Source organism: Eleutherodactylus coqui, chromosome 7, assembly GCF_035609145.1.
Source record: "Eleutherodactylus coqui strain aEleCoq1 chromosome 7, aEleCoq1.hap1, whole genome shotgun sequence".
In the NCBI taxonomy this organism is placed as follows: domain Eukaryota; kingdom Metazoa; phylum Chordata; class Amphibia; order Anura; family Eleutherodactylidae; genus Eleutherodactylus; species Eleutherodactylus coqui.
The window spans coordinates 128,917,494-128,936,943 of NC_089843.1; the positions used below are offsets into that span (position 1 = coordinate 128,917,494).

Consider the following 19,450-nt stretch of genomic DNA (forward strand, 5'->3'; position numbering starts at 1 on the left):
TGGGTGGCCGACTAGGAGCGCATGGATCCGGGTCGTTAATGCTGAAATCCCAATGTACAAATTGACATACATGGCCAGGGGGTGCCCTGAAAAATTCGACAAGATTTGGGATGGATGGGTGAGTTGCCCCGCGACCGCGTCGGGGGAGCCAAGCCAGGTGGTAGGGGGGGAGTGAGGGAGAGAGAAGGATAAAAAAAGAGAGACACCTGCTAAATCTGCTTTCTACGATAAAACCCTATGCTCAGAAAACTAATTTTTTCTCCTCTATTCCCACAGTTGTTCTTAAGAGAGTCGCGCCAAGGGGTTGGAGGGGGGGGGGGGGGCTAAGTTTAAGTTTTTTGTTTTTTTTTTCCTGATTGATCACAGCTGATCTATTCAAGATTAAACTACTGTTTAGCAATAACTGCTAAAGTTAAGAGTTTAAAGGGGGGGGGGGGGGGGCGAAAGAAATAAAAGTACTAGCCAGGTATAGCATGCCAAGAAGAAATATGTATATGTACGCAGGCAAAGGCTATCTCTACCCTGTTTCTCATGCAATGTACTATCTCCTGAATCTGACACCTGCGGTGACAGTTATCCGTGTTTACATGCTTGTTAATTTCTGGCTAAATAAAATTCCTTTAAAAAAAAAAAATGAGACTAGGACTTAACATACACAAACCAACAAAAAAACACGCAATTCATTTTTGCTACTGGGTCATAGTAATGGTGGTAGACCTCAGTAGACAAAGAATATATGACAATAGCTAGCCTCATATACGTGAGTCAATATAGTGAGATCTCAATACAGGAAACTGGCTCGCTGTTAAATGGCATATGCCAAAAGACCATTCGAACTGAGATATACTTGACAGAACGACGATCTGTCTGATTATTCGTATAACTCAGACATATGAATGGCAGTGTCCAGTTTACTATGCGCAAATCAGTATGGTGAGATCTCAGCAGGACAACGATCTGTCTGATTATTCGTATAACTCAGACGTATAGATGGCAGTGTCCAGATTACACTACTGGACTCAAAGAGGCCTAGCTGATAATGTCTGTATTCCTAACCTAATATTATCAGAGCACTGTGACTGATTAAAGGCATAGTCCTATACAGAATAAGATTTAAGATTCAAAAGGTTCGAAGGTTCGACGCGTTTCTACATTAGAAATCAACGTTTCATCAGGAACCTTATAGAAAGTAGTGTTTCCTAAATGTCATCATGATATAGAACTGCATAAATTCTGCAACTTACACTATCTCTAGGTGATAGTAAGAACCCTATTCCTGAGTTCAACTCCTAACCAACTTTTGTTCAAAATTCCAAAAGCCCAAAAGACAAGCTAACAACCTAAATAAAGGTGATATGGTGCAGGACTAAGAAGATATAGCACCTGCGGCCTCCTACTATCACGTACAGATAGTGTTAGTTGCAGAATTTATCAATTTCTGTTAGAAAAGCGTCCTTGCTGCCTTCCATATCAAAACAGTAGTTTTTCTCCAAAAACGCTAGCCTATTACAGTAATATGGCTAACTTTATCATGACACTTCTGTGTCAAGCCTGCATTGCACATCAAGGGTGTTATACTTATTGATCCAAACGAGCGCATGACAAGCCACCCTTACCTTAGGTGCAAGTTCTATATCACGATGACATTTAGGAAACACTACTTTCTATAAGGTTCCTGATGAAACGTTGATATCTAACATAGAAACGCGTCGAACCTTTTGAATCTTTAATCTTATTCTGTACAGGACTATGCCTTCAATCAGTCACAGTGCTCAGATAATATTAGGTTAAGAAGCGTTACTCAATAGTTGAACTTGCACGCATTAGTTAGGAATACAGACATTATCAGCTAGGCCTCTTTGAGTCTAGTACTGTAATCTGGACATTGCCATCTATACGTCTGAGTTATACGAATAATCAGACAGATCGTCGTTCTGTCAAGTATATCTCAGCTCGAATTGTCTTTTGGCATATGCCATTTAACAGCGAGCCAGTTTCCTGTATTGAGATCTCACTATACTGACTCACATATATGAGGCTAGCTATTCCCATATATTCTTTGTCTACTGAGGTCTACCATCATTACTATGACCCAGTAGCGAAAATGAATTGCGTGTTGGTTTGTGTATGTTAAGCCCTAGTCTCATTTTAATCTACTTCTAATAAAAATTATTATAAGGTGTCTATAACTGTGAAGGGCCTCTTGATACTACAGTATAGACAATTACTGCCTCAGTGAAAAGTGTTCTGTGAAATTTGGAATGCAGTTGGAAGATGTTACGATGTCTCAGCAGGGACACCTGTTAGAAGGCCTATTAGTAGGGTAGCTTTTCTACATGTCAGGCCTTATAACATGAGTGCGAATATAAGCCAAAACCAGAGCCCTCTCCAGAAGGAAAAGATAACCATGCACAAACCACCACCAAGGATGCTATAACATTAGTAGAGCCTGGTACGTGGGGTCAATGCCAGGATAAAAGCCATATCACTCAATCAAATCTTTAACATGTGTCTAAAATACGAAGTGTGAATCAATATATGACTCCACAATACATGTAATTCATCTGAGATGTTTAGCAAACACTTTCCTGAGAATTGATGCGACTTTCCCTAAATAAATTGGTTTGCCCAATGATGTGAATTTGTCAGCGTGACATTATTTTGTGATGGATACCTTTTAAAAATTGAACACAATGCAATTCAGATTAGTTCTTTAAATTAAGAGAAAGCTATTACTCTTTTTTTATACATTTCTCTTCTCACTGATTCCATTTACTGTAATACTTTCATCCCCAGCCTCTAAACTTATAGCACCATCAAGAATCCCCTTTGTGGTAGTTTCATCCCTGTTCTATTTGATTTCTCCATTCTGAGTAAATGATTAAGTTTTCATGCATTGGTTCAACCAAAACCTATGTTCACTCAACCACATCCTTTATTGATTACTTCTACAGCAAACAGTAGGCCAAGTGTGATATACATAATTGGACAGTTGTCAGGGGATATGGGTGTTTAAAGTACCGTTTGCCCATCTGGAAACTGGAATCACCTTGATAGATAAATATCGTGTGAATTTTCTTTTTTTTTTCTTTGGACTGAATAGTGCTGCTTCTCAGAAATGTATGTTTTAACTCTCTGAGGTCTGGTTGAATGAATTTGGTGATTATAACCCATAATATGCTCTCTAGGCTGCACCTGTGCACTGCATGCAGAGGACTGGGAAAAGAGGAATTAATATTTGTCTAACACTCTAACCCTGTTCTTATCCTCAGTAAATCTTGTGCTGCTCTCTTGCAAGACTAGGTTGGCTTCCTTAACAAAAGCTTTTCTTACTGAACCAAGCTGTTAGACACCTGCAACTTCTTATATAAATGTTGTCGTGAATGTTTATTTGGTCTTTTGTATTAGTGTACTAGAAGAAAAGAACAAAAAGTAGGTTTCTAAACACTCAGACTTCAACAATTGTTTTTTTTTGGAAATTCAATTTTTATTGAAAATGGTTTTTCACTGTAATTACAGGCATAGTAAACAAATAACAAAACCTCATTGAATTTCTTACATAGAGGTTGAAATGTGTAACTTAAACATAATAGAGCTAGAAACTTTTGAACCAAGTCATTAGTTTAGTACATAAAAAAGAAAGTAATCAAAGCAAGTAAGACTTCGGCATATAGCAAACTTTGCTTTGGCTCTAGACTTCCCAATTCTTCATTAATTTATATTTTTTGTTTGTTGTACAGAAATGCAGGTATTCAAACCAGCTGTTATTCACTGCCTTAATTATATCTGCTATAGAAGGAACAGGGTTACTCCATTTTTTAATGAGGCTAAAGAAAGTAGTATATGAAAAGGATTGTCAGGATTAGTCCGCCCCTCTTAAATTGACCTATTAGACCATATTGGGCTAATTCTGTGTTTTTTCTTGATACAGATGGGCAGAGAACTGTAACATATGCAGCTTTCATCTGTTGAGAATCTCTAGAACCCATTGAGATTAATGAACATTTTTTTAGTATTTTTCTTCCCTGGGCAATAAAAACTAATAATTGGGGACTCAGTAGTAGAGCCTCTCATGGGCATTTTTATTCCAGGGAATGTGCGTCTTGATAGAATTGTTGATACCAGGCAACCCCTTTAAGAAATAGACTGCTTTTCTGAGAAAAGTTTGAGTACTTTGTAAGCATAATAAGAAGACATGAACAGGTCTTCCTGTGTCAGCAAAATCAGAAATTTATGATAGATGGTATTTTGTTTGCTGTCCAAGCTTTGCTGTAGAAACAAAAAGTACTGAAAACCAGCACAGTAGTTGGACACAGAAATAATAGTATAGAAGACAAAGAATTCACCAGAATGGCATTTGATATTGGAAAACATCTCACTTAGTATATCCTTCTGCAGTCTAGTCAGAGGTGATCTGCATGTAAAATTTGCTGCTCAATAGAAGGTCCTCTAGAAACAAAGCCAAGAACCTCACCTATTCACTATAAGGCCTCCGGCACACTAGCGTGTATGGGGCTGTATGCTGTCCATGTTATTCCAAGGACAGTGCACAGCCACATTATATAAGGTCTACAAGGCTATGAACATGGACGTTTTTTCACATGGACTGATGGTCTGCATAAAAAAACTCATGGTATGATCTATTCCTGTCTGTTCCACTGAGACTCTTGGGAGGAACTCACATTACAGCTAGTGTGCACCTAGCCTAAGTAGGATGCTGAACAGTTGCTAAATATGGTTTGAACTGTTGAGTCAAAATATGTTAGTTCAGAGTGCTATATCTCCATATAAATGCTAGAAAGCATTAGATAAATGAGCATCTACAAGCCACAGAAAAACTTGCAATTGGTTTCTTGTGGGGTTGAGCTTGTAGCTAATTAGGCAAATAGTATCTGTGCTGTGGTTGGAACTACATTACACAATACCATTAGTATAGGAGGTACATAATTTACCCAGGCAAGAGGGATCCACCAATGGGCAAATCTGTACTTAAGGTCCCTTTACATGGGACAATTGTTGGGCACATCAGCACTCGACAACTGTCCCAACAACTATCACTCCTGTGATTTACACAGGAGCAATAAAGGAGGCGGAGCGTCTCAGTATCGTTCTGGCCCTTCTGTCTATTCACAGTAAACTGACAGGCTCTCGAAGATTGTGTGACTCCTATTCACATGACCCAACAGTCACTTGGTATTTGTGTGAGCTAAAAACCGAATGACTCTGACAAATGAGCAATTGGTTGCTCAGTGTCCTGTCCGTTGTCACTTGTACACAGGACAACTATCGCCTAAGTGAGCTGTTTCCAGTGATAATTCTAGCGATAATCGCCCCATGTAAAGGTACCTTTAGGGTTAGCTATAGATTCTATATAATGCAGTGGGGAAGGGGAGCTGTCCTGGCAGAGCCACATGTAAATCTAAAGGGAGCTTGTCTTTAGGATTTTAATGAAAATAAATTACAGTGTTAAATTAAATGTTTTGTTTCAAATAACTTTATTCAGGTTTTAAGCGTAACAAAATAGGCTTCAAAGCCAATTGTTTCCCCTCTCGGGGGGGGGGGGTATATTATTATATAATAGAGAATAAGGGTGGGTTCACTCGAGCGTGTTTTTGTGCGCACCTAGGTACGAGCAAAAACACGCGTGAACACAGCTGCGTGCTTGTTGTCAATGGAGCCGCGGCTGCTGCCGGCGGCTCTATTGAAAACAATGTTCTGCCGACCCCCTGCATTGTTTTTCAGGGAAGGGCTTTACATATAAGCCCTTCCCTGAAAAAGAAAAGTTTTTGTGTTAAAAAAAAAAAAAAGCAGGCATTCTCTTCAATGGAGCCGCGGCGTCTGCATTGAAGACAATGCTCTGCCGGCACCCTTGCATTCTTTTTTAGGGAAGGGCTTTACATATGATCCCTTGCCTGAAAAAGAAAGATTTTAGTGCAAAAATATATATATATATATATATATATATATATATATATATATCTTACCTGTCCGCCACTGCAGTGACCCCTGCGGTGATGAACACATCTACCACATGCAGCAGATGTTTCCTTCATCCCTGCTAGTTTAAAGAATTCTCTGCTGCTGCATCTGCCACATCTGTGACAGATGCAGCAGAGGAATTCTTCAATTCTCAACCACAGCTGTCACACGTCAGCTGCGGTAGAGGATTCTGCTGCTGGCAATTGATTTCAGGGAAGGGCTTTAAATATAAGCCTTTCCCTGAAAATCAAGTAAAAGTGCTTTAAAAAAAACAAAAAAAATAGATACTCACCCTGCTTCAGCTGCTAGGGCACAGCTGAGTCTTCTCCTGCTGTCCCCTGCACTGTGGTGCTGATCTATCAACAGGCTGGGATTTAAAATACCCGCCTGCTGACAGAGCTGAATGTGATTGGCTGAGGTGCTCAGCCAATCACAGGCAGCTCTCCCCGAATGAATGACCCACACACATTGTCAGGTAATATTATTGGAGAGATGAATATTTTTTCTATTGCTTAATGATTTAGAGGTATAAGTGAAAGATATGTTTAAACAGACTAATCCCAACGTACCCCACTCCTAGCATTTGTTTCCCACTCATTATTCTCATGTGGCTATGGATGCCAGGTTTTAAGAAACAAATCCATTTTGTCTACTCTCACACCTGATAACTTTTCATAGCGCATCATCATTGATCTTCTTGCCTATATTGAACCAATCAGAGGCAATGTAAATTCTGGCTGCCATGCAGATGTACTGTGAAAGTTTGTGTTGTTGGTTGTTGTAACCGGGCGGCTTATCAGCTAAAAGACAAGTTAATGGGGATAGGTTGAAGGTTTTGCCAATGACTTTAGATATAAGAATAGCTACCTGCCTCCACAAAGACTTCACGCTCGGGCATGACTACCATATATGTGATACTGTGCCAGGTGAAACACAGCCTCTGTCACCGAAAGCATACTCTCTCAAGGACAGTGAGGGTGATGGAGGAGTAATTAGGGGTTACCAGGGATCTAAAGGAAACTCTGTATCTGGGACAATTCCAGAGGTGTTCTGGGATGGAGTATTTTTCTGTTAATTGCTGTGGGGAGAGGAGCTTATAAAGTGGCATAAAATGGTATAGTAGAGCCAGACCTCTGTTCCCCCACCAAAAGAACCTGTCTTGTTGAGTACTCAAAAAAATTATGTGTTTAAAAAGACTCTATCAACATCTTTTTGTACCTTTATCTGAGGGCAGCACAAGGTAGCGACAGTCACACTGATTAGAGTGTGTGCTGTGTGGATCTGTCGAGAAAACTACCATTTATCAGCAGCAGCACATGGATTGAGGACTACTTAAAGTAGTCCTAGATATTTATGAGCTGCAGGCTAGCTACACCAACTTTGCCCTCCAGCCACTGACTGGCTGCTGTCTGCCTATTACTGTGTATAGATCGAGAGCTGCCAATTATTAGCAGGAGGGCAGGGTGGATGCGAAAGGGCTGCAGCTCCTGAATAATCAGGATTAGTCCGGTGCATGTGCTGCTACTAATAAAATCCAACTTTTTCCAAAACTACTGCAGAGATACATACAGCAGAGCTATCACTGTAATCGTTGTTACAGCCACTACATTTTGGAGCTCTTTGTGAGGGCTGCAAAAAGTTGGTGACGAAGTCTCTTTAAATACTTCATATAATGGACACAATTGTGGTGTTCTTGTTGGTCCAGGAGCTTTGCCCATGCTATCAATAACAGGTGCTGGTTGTAACATACAGCCAACATCCTGATGCAATGACATTTATCTTCTTAGATTTCATGGCCATTAGCAACTGTGAGATTTAAGGAGTTTGACAAAGGGAAGGGGGCTCCTTATATCAGCCCACTGATGCCCCTCAACCCGATCACAGAGAACTAGGGAGCTTCTAGAGCAGTGTTCCCCAACTCCAGTCCTCAGGGACCGCCAAAAGGTCATGTTTTCAGGATTTCCTCAGTGTTGCACAGGTGATGTAATTATTGTCGGTGCCTCAGACATTGCCACAGGTGATCTTACTATAGGATATCCTGCAAACACGACCTGTTGGTGGTCCCTGAGGACTGGACTTGGGGACCCCTGTTCTAGAGCAACCGGGGGCTTGACAATGTTCTGCTGTTCCCCAGTTCTGTTAAAGGCATTTGCCTATTAGGGTCATGAACTACTACACTGACAGGCAATAATGCTTTGCAATACTAATTATTCTAATTATAATACTAATTATGTGAGCAACTAAACTATTACAGTTTAGAATTCCCTACTGGGAAAAAAAGTCAAATTAAGTTCAATAATATTTAAGAAAATAAAAAAAGCTCCCCCATCCACACAAAGAATACATACTTTGAAAAAGTCATTATTTTTTAAAAAGATGCCCAGTAAAGATACACGTAATGATAACAACATGAAGAAAAAGGACAACACGTTATGTAAATCACATTGTGCGGGGAGTGAGTAAAAAAACAATGGTGGAATTGCAATTTTTTTCCTCATTTTCCCTGAAAAAAAATCACATCAAATAATTAATTATATGAACCCCAAAGTAATGCAATAAAAAGTACAACTCATTGCAAAAAGGAAGGGCCGCATGGCGTTTTTGACAAAATAAAATAAAAGTTATGGTTCTTGAAATATTGCACCAGAATTTTTTTTTTACATAAAACTTGAAAAAACTGCTTTATATTAATTTAGTATTGCTGCAATGGTACCAACAGGTAGAATAAAGTTGACATTTTATTTATGCTGCATGTCATTTAAGAAAACATAAAAGCAGTGGTGGAATTGGAATTTTTGCCCCCCCCCCCTCCTCCAAAAAAATCAATAAAAGTTAGTCCATAAATCATGCCCTAATTTTTGGACTATAAGATGCTCTTTTTAGCAAGAAAAAAATCTGGATAAAGGCTTGCCTGACCATGTTGCCTGCCCACGCTGGCTACCATCCAAGACTCCAATCAAGTGCCAGAACGTGACAAACCAGCCGTGGTTGCCAAAGAAAGTGAGATCTTACCGCTATTACCAGCGTGGTTGGGCGGAGTCTCAGCTGCAAGTTGGTACCTGTTTTTGTCAACTTCAAAATATTATAGTTTTTAGAATATCAAACTACCTGGTGATGTCACTGCTATGGGAGGAGCCAAGCTGTGTTTGTCTTGTGTGGTAATCAATCTGCTGTGTGTGTGATGTGTGGGGATCATAATGCATGTACCATGTAACAGAGCTGTGTAGCGCATTGCGCCACCAGAAACACTGGTACTATAATTTTCTACACAAATCAGCAGCCCTGACAGAACACACTGACCTATCACCACCACAGAGATCTGGTGGGCTAAAGAACCTGTGGTGATGTCACTGTTGTGGGAGGAGCCAAGCTGTGTTTGTCTTGTGTGGTAATCAAGCTACTGTGTGTGTGATGTGCCACCAGAAACACTGGCACTATAATTTCCCAATAATTGCTAGTCCTAAAATAAAGGTGAAATCACTTTTCGTTCCGATGAGAGTCTCTGTTTTCATGTGACATTGCTTACTAATGATGAACAAAATTCGACTTTTCTAGCTATTGTCAAATTGATTCTTCAGTTAAAGGGAATCTGTCACCACCTATCAGCACTATAGAAGAATGATTTTCTGGAGCTTGGACTTTGTGAATAAAATAGTATCCTTGCTTTATTAGAAACGTGCTCAATACATCATGGTTACTGTATGCTCATGGAGAACGCGTTTCAATCTCACCTGAGATCATCTTCATCTCAGGTGAGATCGAAACGCGTTCTCCATGAGCATACAGTAACCATGATGTGTTGAGCACATTTCTAATAAGGCCCCCTGCACACAGGCGGAAGTTCTGTGGCGGGATTTCCCGGAGAATTTCCGCCTGTGGAAGCTGCCATAGGATTGCATTAGAAAATGCATTCCTAGGCAGACGGCTGCGATGTGTCTGCGCAAAATCACGCGCGGAAAACAAATCGCGGCATGCGCTATTTGTGTGCGGGGCTCGCAGAAATGTCACTCCCCGGCTGCCGGCTCCGCTCTGCGCATCCGCCAGCTGGCCGACATCAAAGAGCCGAAGCCGCGGGAGAGGTGAGTACTGCGCTGGTCCCTGCAGGGGCTTGGGTCGGGTTCCACTGCGAGAATTCTCGCAGCAGGATCCGACCTGGCCATCTACAGGCAGCCTAAAGCAGACGATTGTTCTTCTTTATGTACTAAAACAGCCATTTGGATCGAGTGGCACTGGACGTGGATGTCTCCTTGGCTTGATGAGTATACCTATTGCAAGTAAAGATTAGGAGCAGGCGAAACCTGGCATGGAGGTGAGATTTTCTTTCATTGCTGTTATCAGCACTATAAACAAAAGTCTAGTGCTCATAGGACAGGCCTCGAGGAAACTAGGGGTTGTGCTTGGCATACTTTCTTGGGTTCACGCTCCTACACTGTCACCCATAAAAGTTGGCGCTTGGTCTGTGAGTGTGACTGTTTTCTTCACTCCGTGCGCACACATACTGTTTTCTGTGAGACTGTGCACATACTGACTGAAGAAAAGACTCACACTCATACACTGAATGTCAATTTCCACTGGTGACAGCGTGGCCCCCGGGGAGTCAGATAAGTAGGCAAAGCACATCTCTGGAATCCTGGGGATCTCCCTGCGCGGGTGAGAAGTGAGTTGCAGTGGTGAGCAGAGGGGAGTGGGGGGGAGAGAGAGATCTCCCCTCCGTTCCTCCCCGCTCTCCCCTGCCGCTCCCCGCCGGTACCCGAATCTTTAGAGACGAGCGGGCAGGTACTCGAATAAGGCACTACTCACTCGAGTAGTTTGCCTTAGCGAGTATGCTCGCTCATCTCTAATGATGACAGATTCCCTTTAAGCTTGTAGGTTAGTAATAGTTGTGCCTTATAGTATCTGTATATTTCTCCACATGGGGTACATATCTGAAAATGTTTCTCAAACCCTCAACATCAGGGCTGATGCAGATCAGTGGTGGATTACAGTTGATGCAATGGGAGATGTTACAGTAGTCTTCATTCCATTCTTCTATAGATGTGAAATAGCTCTATATACTGATACTTGCTATATAGTTTGAGGTTTTTGTTTGTTAGTTTAAATTACTTTCAGGTTCCCTTTTTACCTATGAATTTCCATATGGATGTAGTTTTTGTAGTGCGTTCATTAGTAGGAGATGCCTAAGAAGGCAGACATGTGGTGCTTACTGGCTCATGGCGCACTAATTGGTATTACGCACAATAAAATAAGATAAAACAAGTATAGCTTGAAGTGATATCAAGACAATCCCCGGGATATCACATCTCATAGATAGCTTAGCTTAGTTAGATGTAGCTACATATAACTGGCTATGTTCCTAAACCTTGTTGTACCTTTCAAGTACACATTGTGTTGTATTAATGGAGCATCTATCTCTCTCTTTTCAGCCAAGGGAAAATTGTTGAAAGCATTGAATACTTGGAAAATTTCATTGAAGTTGCCAAAACTAGCAATTTAAGCCAAAGTCTTGCAGAGACCTGTATCTGCCTCGGAGACATTTTTAATGCACGAGTAAGTACTGATTGCTTTTTCATTTATTCCAGGGTTTTCCTATAGTTGTATATTCCATTGTGCAATTATAGCGTATACTGTGTTCAGACATACAGTATTTTCACCTACTATAAGCCACCCATCCAATCAGATCAGAAAATCAATTTGTTTCAGATCGATCAGTCCACTGGCCTAAAGGGCAGTCCACTGTAGTTGAAGTAGGTCCCAGTCATCCATTCATCTACTAGTGATTAGTGTTATAGGAGTCTTTTTTTGCTCATTTTGTTACCCCACAGCTTTGTACAGATTGTTTCAGTTTTGTTTAATGTTCTTATGATGCATTTGTTTTTTGAGAATGTAAGTAACTTAGCCCTCTAGAACATCTAGATTTTGCTTCTTTTATAAATGTGTACATATTTCTGCTTCATACACCTCTTACATTAGCCGTACACATTAGATAATTGCTATTTCAGACTTTATTTGGCCTCTGATGAATTTACAACTCCCCTTAAGGGTGCATTCAGACGAGCGTGTTTATGTGCGTACATACGTGCGAACATAACCATGCGTCTATTAGAACCATTGGCCCCCTATGGTGTGTTCACATGTCCGTGTTTTACAGGCGTGCAAATGCGCACATTTGTAAAAGATAGGACATGCGTGCACCATAGGTCCGTGGTGCGTGTCAATATATCCCGTGGGGAGTCCCCTCATCACTGAACACTGTGACAGCACTGTCACAGTGTTCAGTGTTGATGGTACTCCCCACGGGGAGTAAAGAATCCCCAGCCACAGCTGTCACAGCTGTGGCAGAGGATCACAAAGCTCTCTGATTGATGTCAATGGGGCCGCCACTGCCAGCAGCCCCATTGAGAGAAATAGGATGCCAGCACCCCCGCAGTGATTTTCAGGGAAGGACTTTTAATATAATCAATCCAAGTTGTAGTAAAAAAAAATTTAAAAAATATATACTCACCCCTCCGCCGCTGCCGGGGCTCAGGCACGTCCAGCCATTTGGGTCCCGTCACTGTAATGAATTCAATGAATAGCCGAGTGCTGCTTGTAATTGGCTGAGCGCTGTGAACAATTACAGGCAGCACTTAGCTGTCATTCAATGAATGGCTGAGAGCTGACTGCGATTGGCTGAGCGCTCAGCCAATCAGATGCAGCCCTTTCAGCAGGTGGGGATTTTAAATCCCTGCCTGCTGAAAAAACTTCATTATAGTGATGGGACCCAAGCAGCTAGACACGCCTGAGGCCGGACAGCGGCGGAGAGGTGAGTGTGTGTATATATATATATATATATATATATATATATATATATATATATATATATTTATATTTATTTTTTTTACACCAGATAGGAATGATTTTCAGGGAAGGAGCTTATATTTAAAGCCCTTCCCTGAACATTACTGCAGTGGTTGCCGGCAGACCATTGCTGTCAATGGGGCCACCGGTAGCAGCCGCGGCCACATTGAAAGCAATGCTGCACGGATCTGCATTCACGCGTGTTTGTGCACGTACGTGGGTGCGCGGTTTTGTGTATGCACTAGCACACGCTCGTGTGAATGCACCCTAACAGATATGTATGGTTTGGCTGACATTACAAATTATAGAAAAGGTAGGGGTGAGCATTTGCTAGATACTTCTGGTACTGCTTATCTTGAGAGAGAGGATGTACTGTATTCACAGAGTCAGGGTGGCTTCACACATAGCATTTTTTGAAAAACATACTTGCAGTTTTTGATGCAAGCCTGTAGTGTATCAAACAGAAAGGAGAAGCATAAATTCTTTATAGTTCTCATTCTTTTTTTTATCTACTTTTGGCTTTGGCTTAAAAACTGCATCAAAATGAGCATGTTTTCCAAAAAATACTGTGTTTGAAGCCAGTAATAGAATCTAAAAAAATGGAACAGTAATGGAAGGTCCACCTAAGCTGGAAAACCAAGACCAGTGCCCCCTAGTCATCACCAGGGCTTTTGTTTCCCAGCTCTACTTCATTATTCAGTAGTATAGACCATTTGTTCCGTAATTCTACATAAATTTCCATAAAGCGTAGACTGAATCCAGTGGTTTTAAGAATATTTGTGCTGTTCACTCTGGGAATTACATGAGATTCCCGCATTCTTTAGCCATTAGTCCAAATCATACTTAGTTTTAGTGACAAAACGTAGCGTGGCACATTTACTAATACTGTCTAAAAGTTAGACAGGGGGCGTGTCCTGGCTGATAGCGGAGTGAGTCGCATTCTGTGCGAGCTCCCGCGTCCACTACCTGGTCGACAGCTCTGAGGCACCGAGCAGCGACCACGAAGTACAGGCAGCCGCAGGAGAATGCAGAGGAGACAGCCACGCACCTCCGGACCTGCGGCGAGCAGTAAGAAAGGCGCCCTGGAGCGTTTTCTCGGCGCTCCGGCAGAAGCGCCGGAAAGATCCAAGATGGCGCCCGCTCTCGCGAGAGCGGGAGCGCCGAAGCATGAGAGCCCGGCGCCGGCTCCGGCCCCCGTAGGGGATAAGCAGCAGCGGTCTGGCAAGCCCTCGCCAGGGGGAAACAGCAGAAGCAAGCCGCCGGGAGGCGAAGAGAAGGAGAAAGAAGATCACAGGAGTGCATCTGAGTCAGAGGGGGAAGCACCACCGACCACCCCCACAGGCAGGGGACGCGTGAGTAGTGCGGGCAGCAGCCCAAGCATCCCACATGGCAAACACTCACCCCCAGCCCCAGTCCACACGGAGGGGGAGAATCAGAACCTGAAAACATGGTCCCAGGCCCTGCAGACCCCTAAACCTCACACTACGAGCACCGTCACAAAAACAGGGGCGCGAACCCCCCCCCCAGCAGCAGAGGGAGAAGAGGCATGGAAAAGCCGCATAATGGCAATCCCCACTCGGTCAGAGCTAGACAGCCTTTTCCAGAGGCTGGAAGCATCCAACAAACAAGTTATGGAACAAATGCACGCAGACATGCAGCACCTGGGCCATAGAATCCTGCAGGTGGAGGAGACACAAGAAAGTACAGCGGCCATTTTAGAAACACATAGTCAAGCTATACAGGCCCAAGCCGACCAGATAACAAGCATTATCATGCATATTGACGACCTGGAAAACAGGAACCGCAGGAATAATTTACGAATACGCGGCCTGTCAGAAGAAATAGAAGGGCAACATTTAGAAGCATGGGCGCAATCATTTTTCCAGCAGTTAATAGACGACCCAGCAGAACACCACATTGAAATCGATCGCATTCATAGAGCCCTGGGCCCCAAGTCAACGGATCCTAATAGACCGCGGGACGTTATTTGCAGGATCCATTTTTTCAAAATAAAAGATATCATTCTCCGCAAAGCCAGAGAAAAAGGGGAACTGAGCTACAAAGGTAAACCGATCATGCTGTTGCAGGACCTGGCTAGGCATACCCTACGCTTAAGAGGGGCCCTAAGACCGATCTTAACAGCCCTGAAAAATCAAGGGATCCAGTACAGATGGGGCTTCCCCTTTTCTCTAACGGCCAGGAAGGACGGGAAGACGGCCACGTTCCGCTCTTTAGGGGATTTACCAAACTTCCTAGGCACATTGAACCTGCCAATGATAGCGTTACCAGAGTGGCCTGAAACGCCGACCGTAGTAGCGCCCACCGCTCAGGAACAGTGGCAAACCATCCCAGCAAGATCACGTCGAGAGAGGCGTGCACCAGTAGATGACGCCACCTGATTTAAGATATTCAGACCTTATTGAAACAACCTCAACCACGGAGGTCACGGGAAGCGACTGCTCCCTAATTGACTCACTTTCCATACGTGCTATGTTTCAGCAACCACAGTAACAAAGTTCTTCTCCCCATTGTTTCATGTTGTTAAGTTTTGCGCCACCCTTTAAGCGGTGGTCCAGGGGGAGGAGGTGACACGACGGGACCGGCGGCAGGGTAGAAGGAAGAACGAACAAGGGACATGGGACACTACGAGATTTGCTTGCCCCCCCCCCCCACCTTCCCTTCAGGATAACAACATAATAGCCTATGCACCACCGAACCTCCCCAATCCCGGTCCGGGGAGCGAGAAGCTGTCCAGTATTCGTTAAAATGTTATTGAAGTTGGAGATGTTGTTAATGTTAGCATCGGTGCCTCATGAGTCAGCAAACAAGGCCCGGAGTAGAGGCCTATTGCATACTTAAAAACCACTACGCCTGGGGTGGGACGCGGGAGAGCGCAGCTCACGCAGCCGTCTCTTCACGCCTCACACCCTAGGTGACCAAATGCACTCAGTGCATATACTGGCATACGTTATGCCAGTAGCTCACCTACTATACATGTGCAGCAGCCTAACGCTGCACAGGGGCCGCCCCGCGGCTCCCCTCTTTTCCCTAAATCTCTACCTTTTGCTTTCTCCTCTCTCTATTACCTCTCCTTATCCTATCTCCCAACACCCAACTTACCCCCCAGACCGGCCTGTAAGAAACACCACTCAAAGCGAAATGGGATGGCGGACCTAAAATTTTGTTCATATAACACGAGGGGCCTGAACAAACCGGCCAAGAGAGGGCAAATTCTCGATCACTTGCACAAGGAAAAAACGATGATAGTCCTATTACAGGAAACTCATTTCCAGGAGGCGAAAATCCCCAAATGCAAACACCGACACTATACCACATGGTTTCACAGCCCACACCCAACTAAGAAAGCGGGCGGTACCTCAATCGCTATTCATAAAAGTCTTCCTCACAAACTCATATCTTCAAAGGTGGATGAAATGGGGAGATTTGTATTCATAAAGATTCTGGTTCACAATGAGGTTCTAACCGTGGCAAATGCTTATTTCCCTAACCAGGGCCAGCAGCAGTTCGGCATCCGGATGTTGGGGGCATTGGCGGAATTCGCAGACGGATCCAGTACCATCCTGGGTGGTGACTTTAACCTCAGTATGGACCCAGTAAGAGACTCATCTGGGGGTAAGTCGGGGACTTCCCCACCATCCACACACAAACTTAGAACAAAGCTAGCAAACCTTAGACTGATCGACATGTGGAGGACACTACATCCAGGGGAGAAAGATTATAGCTACCGCTCAGGTGCACACAACAGCTATCACAGATTAGACTACCTGTACATATCACACGGGTTACTAGATAGATCCCCCTCATCAACAATGGGCTCGTTTATATGGTCGGACCATGCTCCCGTCTGGGGTTCCCTGGGGACAGGTAGAAGGGACGGTGCATCGTTCGGTTGGCGTCTGAATGATAACCTGCTGGACGATGCAGTCTGTAAACAGGAGATACAGCAAACTATAGAGGAATTTAAAACCAACCACGAAACAGACCCCACTCCAGCCCCTATTAAATGGGAGGCCCTCAAGTGTGTCTTGCGGGGAATATTCATAGCACAGGGGGCAAGACTGAAGAAAATTAGAACGGCCAAGCTCGAGGAACTAATAGCGGACCTCAATAAGTTAGAGGCCACTAACAAATCATTGCCGACAGATAACATTGCCTCGGAGATATCCTCTAAGCGGATGGAAATACTCCGCATTTTGGACCAAGCATCTCTCTGCCAGAGAGACAAATCAAATGGGTGGTTCTATGAATTTGGGAATAAGTGTGGAAAGGGACTTGCTAGAGCCCTGAATCCTAGGACTCAGCAGTCGTACGTGTTCGCAGTTAACAAACCAGGAGAGGGGTTAGTTCACCATAATACCGGCATACTAGAAAGCTTCCAAACGTTCTATCAGGATCTGTATAACCTAGAAGAGAGACAGGGAGAACAGGGACAGGAACTAGCAACTGAGAGAAAAGCATATATAGCAAAGCACACGGTTAACCAGCTACAGGACCCCGACAAACAGGCCCTGGAAAGCGATTTTACATCACAGGAATTGAAGGAGGCAGTAGGGTCCCTAAAGATAGGCAAGAGCCCGGGCCCAGATGGCTTCACACCCCGTTTCTTTAAGGTATTTTATGATCAGCTGGCCCCTATGATGCTAGAGGCCTTTAATGCTGTCTCTGGGGTCTGCCCCTTCCCGAAACAGGCCCTACAGGCAGTAATCACGGTCCTTCCCAAGCCCGGGAAGGACCCTGCCCAATGTGGAAGTTATAGGCCAATTTCGCTGCTGAACGTAGACACGAAGCTGTTCTCTAAGATGCTCGCTGGCCGCCTCCAGCCCCATATACCCAACTTGATACATGGGGATCAGGTGGGGTTTGTCCCCGGTAGGGAAGCGGCGGATAATACGATAAGAACACTATCCCTCCTGTCCAGGGCGAAGTACACAGGAGAGCCATTATGCCTCTTAACTGTTGACGCAGAGAAGGCGTTTGACAGGGTGGGGTGGGGATTTCTGGCGGCGGCCCTCGAGCAAATCGGGTTGGGCCCGCGGTTCCTGGGATGGGTGATGGTACTATATGCCGGTCCCTCGGCCCGGATTAGAGTAAATGGACGGTTATCACAACAGCTACAGATTAAAAATGGCACGCGCCAGGGGTGCCCGCTGTCTCCTTATCTGTACATCATTGTCATGGAAACCTTGGCAAGTGCCCTACGGGCAAATGAGAGCATTAAAGGAGTACAACTGAATAACGATGAGCAGAAAACAGCCTTGTATGCCGATGACCTACTAATTTACATGTCCAATCCTAGAATTGCCCTACCAAACATATTAAAAGAATTCCAATTATTCGGCCGACTTTCAAATTTTAAAGTCAATCTGAGCAAGTCAGAGATACTTAATGTAAACATCCCAGAAGAAGAAACAGAGGCAATAAAGTCTGCTTTCCCATTCACATGGAATAAAGACAGCATTAAGTACCTAGGAAGCACAATTACACCCGACATAGCCGACCTGTTTCGGAAAAATTATAAGCCGTTGCTCACTAAAATAGAGGAGGACTTAGACAGGTGGCGGACGGTGCCCCTCTCCTGGTTTGGTAGAATAAGTACGATAAAAATGAACATATTACCCAGAATCTTATATACCTTTCAAACCGTCCCGATTCAATTACCGGGAGTATACCTAAACCGGATTAGAAAGGCGATGCTGCGGTTCATATGGGGGGGCAGACAACCTCGACGTAATTGGAGGGCACTTACTGGCCCACGGGATCGCGGAGGGATGGGAATCCCAAACATAGCATTATACTATAAGGCCACCTTGTCTCGCTGCATCCTAGAACTAACACATAAGAATCCTCAAAAGCGTTGGGTGAGAATGGAGCAGGAGGCGGTACCATACAAAGGACAGGGCCTGATATGGATACCGGGAAATAAGGGATTGAGAAACCTGGGACTGTCGCCCTTCGTGGAAAATATTTTGGTGACCTGGATAGGCCCAGCCACAAAAACAAAACTAATAGCGAGACCGGGCCCCCTGACACCCCTGGTGGGCAATGCAGGAATTCCACTTTTCTTCAAAGGCTCATCCCTTACAAAGATGATGACTGACACACGGCCAACAGAGATCCCTAGGGTGAGGGACATGTTGGGGACAGAGGGACTTAGGCCCTTGAGGGAGGTGGTGGGAGACCGGGGACCCCCGGCTGGAGCATGGTACCAGTACCTCCAATTAAGCCATTACATAAGATCCCTGGGGAGGCCCGAGGAGGTAAACGTGCCCATGACACCAAAATCTCAGAATTATATAAATTCTTGATAGAAGAGGATTCACGGGATAGAGGAAGGGATTTAGAGGGGGCGTGGGAGCGAGAGCTGGAAGCCACATACACAGAGGAGTCATGGAAGAAGGCCTACATACTGACTTACAAAATAAACATCTCGAGTAAAATGCAAGAGCTAAACTACAAGATCATCACGAGATGGTACAGGACCCCGGAGAGGCTGGCCAGATTTTGCCCCCAATGTCCGGATGTCTGCTGGAGATGCCTATCGGAGAAAGGTACCTATACTCACATATGGTGGGCATGTGCACTGATAGGCCCTCTGTGGCAAGAGGTGGGGGCT

The 19,450-nt window shown here is 44.1% G+C and overlaps 1 protein-coding gene across 1 annotated transcript in view; it reads left to right on the plus strand.

Moving 5' to 3' along the window:
• TTC29 (tetratricopeptide repeat domain 29) overlaps window positions 1-19,450 on the plus strand; it is a 241,312-nt gene that overhangs the window by 189,718 nt on the left and 32,144 nt on the right. Inside the window, exon 9 of the mRNA XM_066573669.1 lies at window positions 11,403-11,526. Within this exon, the coding sequence (XP_066429766.1) occupies window positions 11,403-11,526 (124 nt within the window). The remainder of the gene's footprint in view (window positions 1-11,402; window positions 11,527-19,450) is intronic.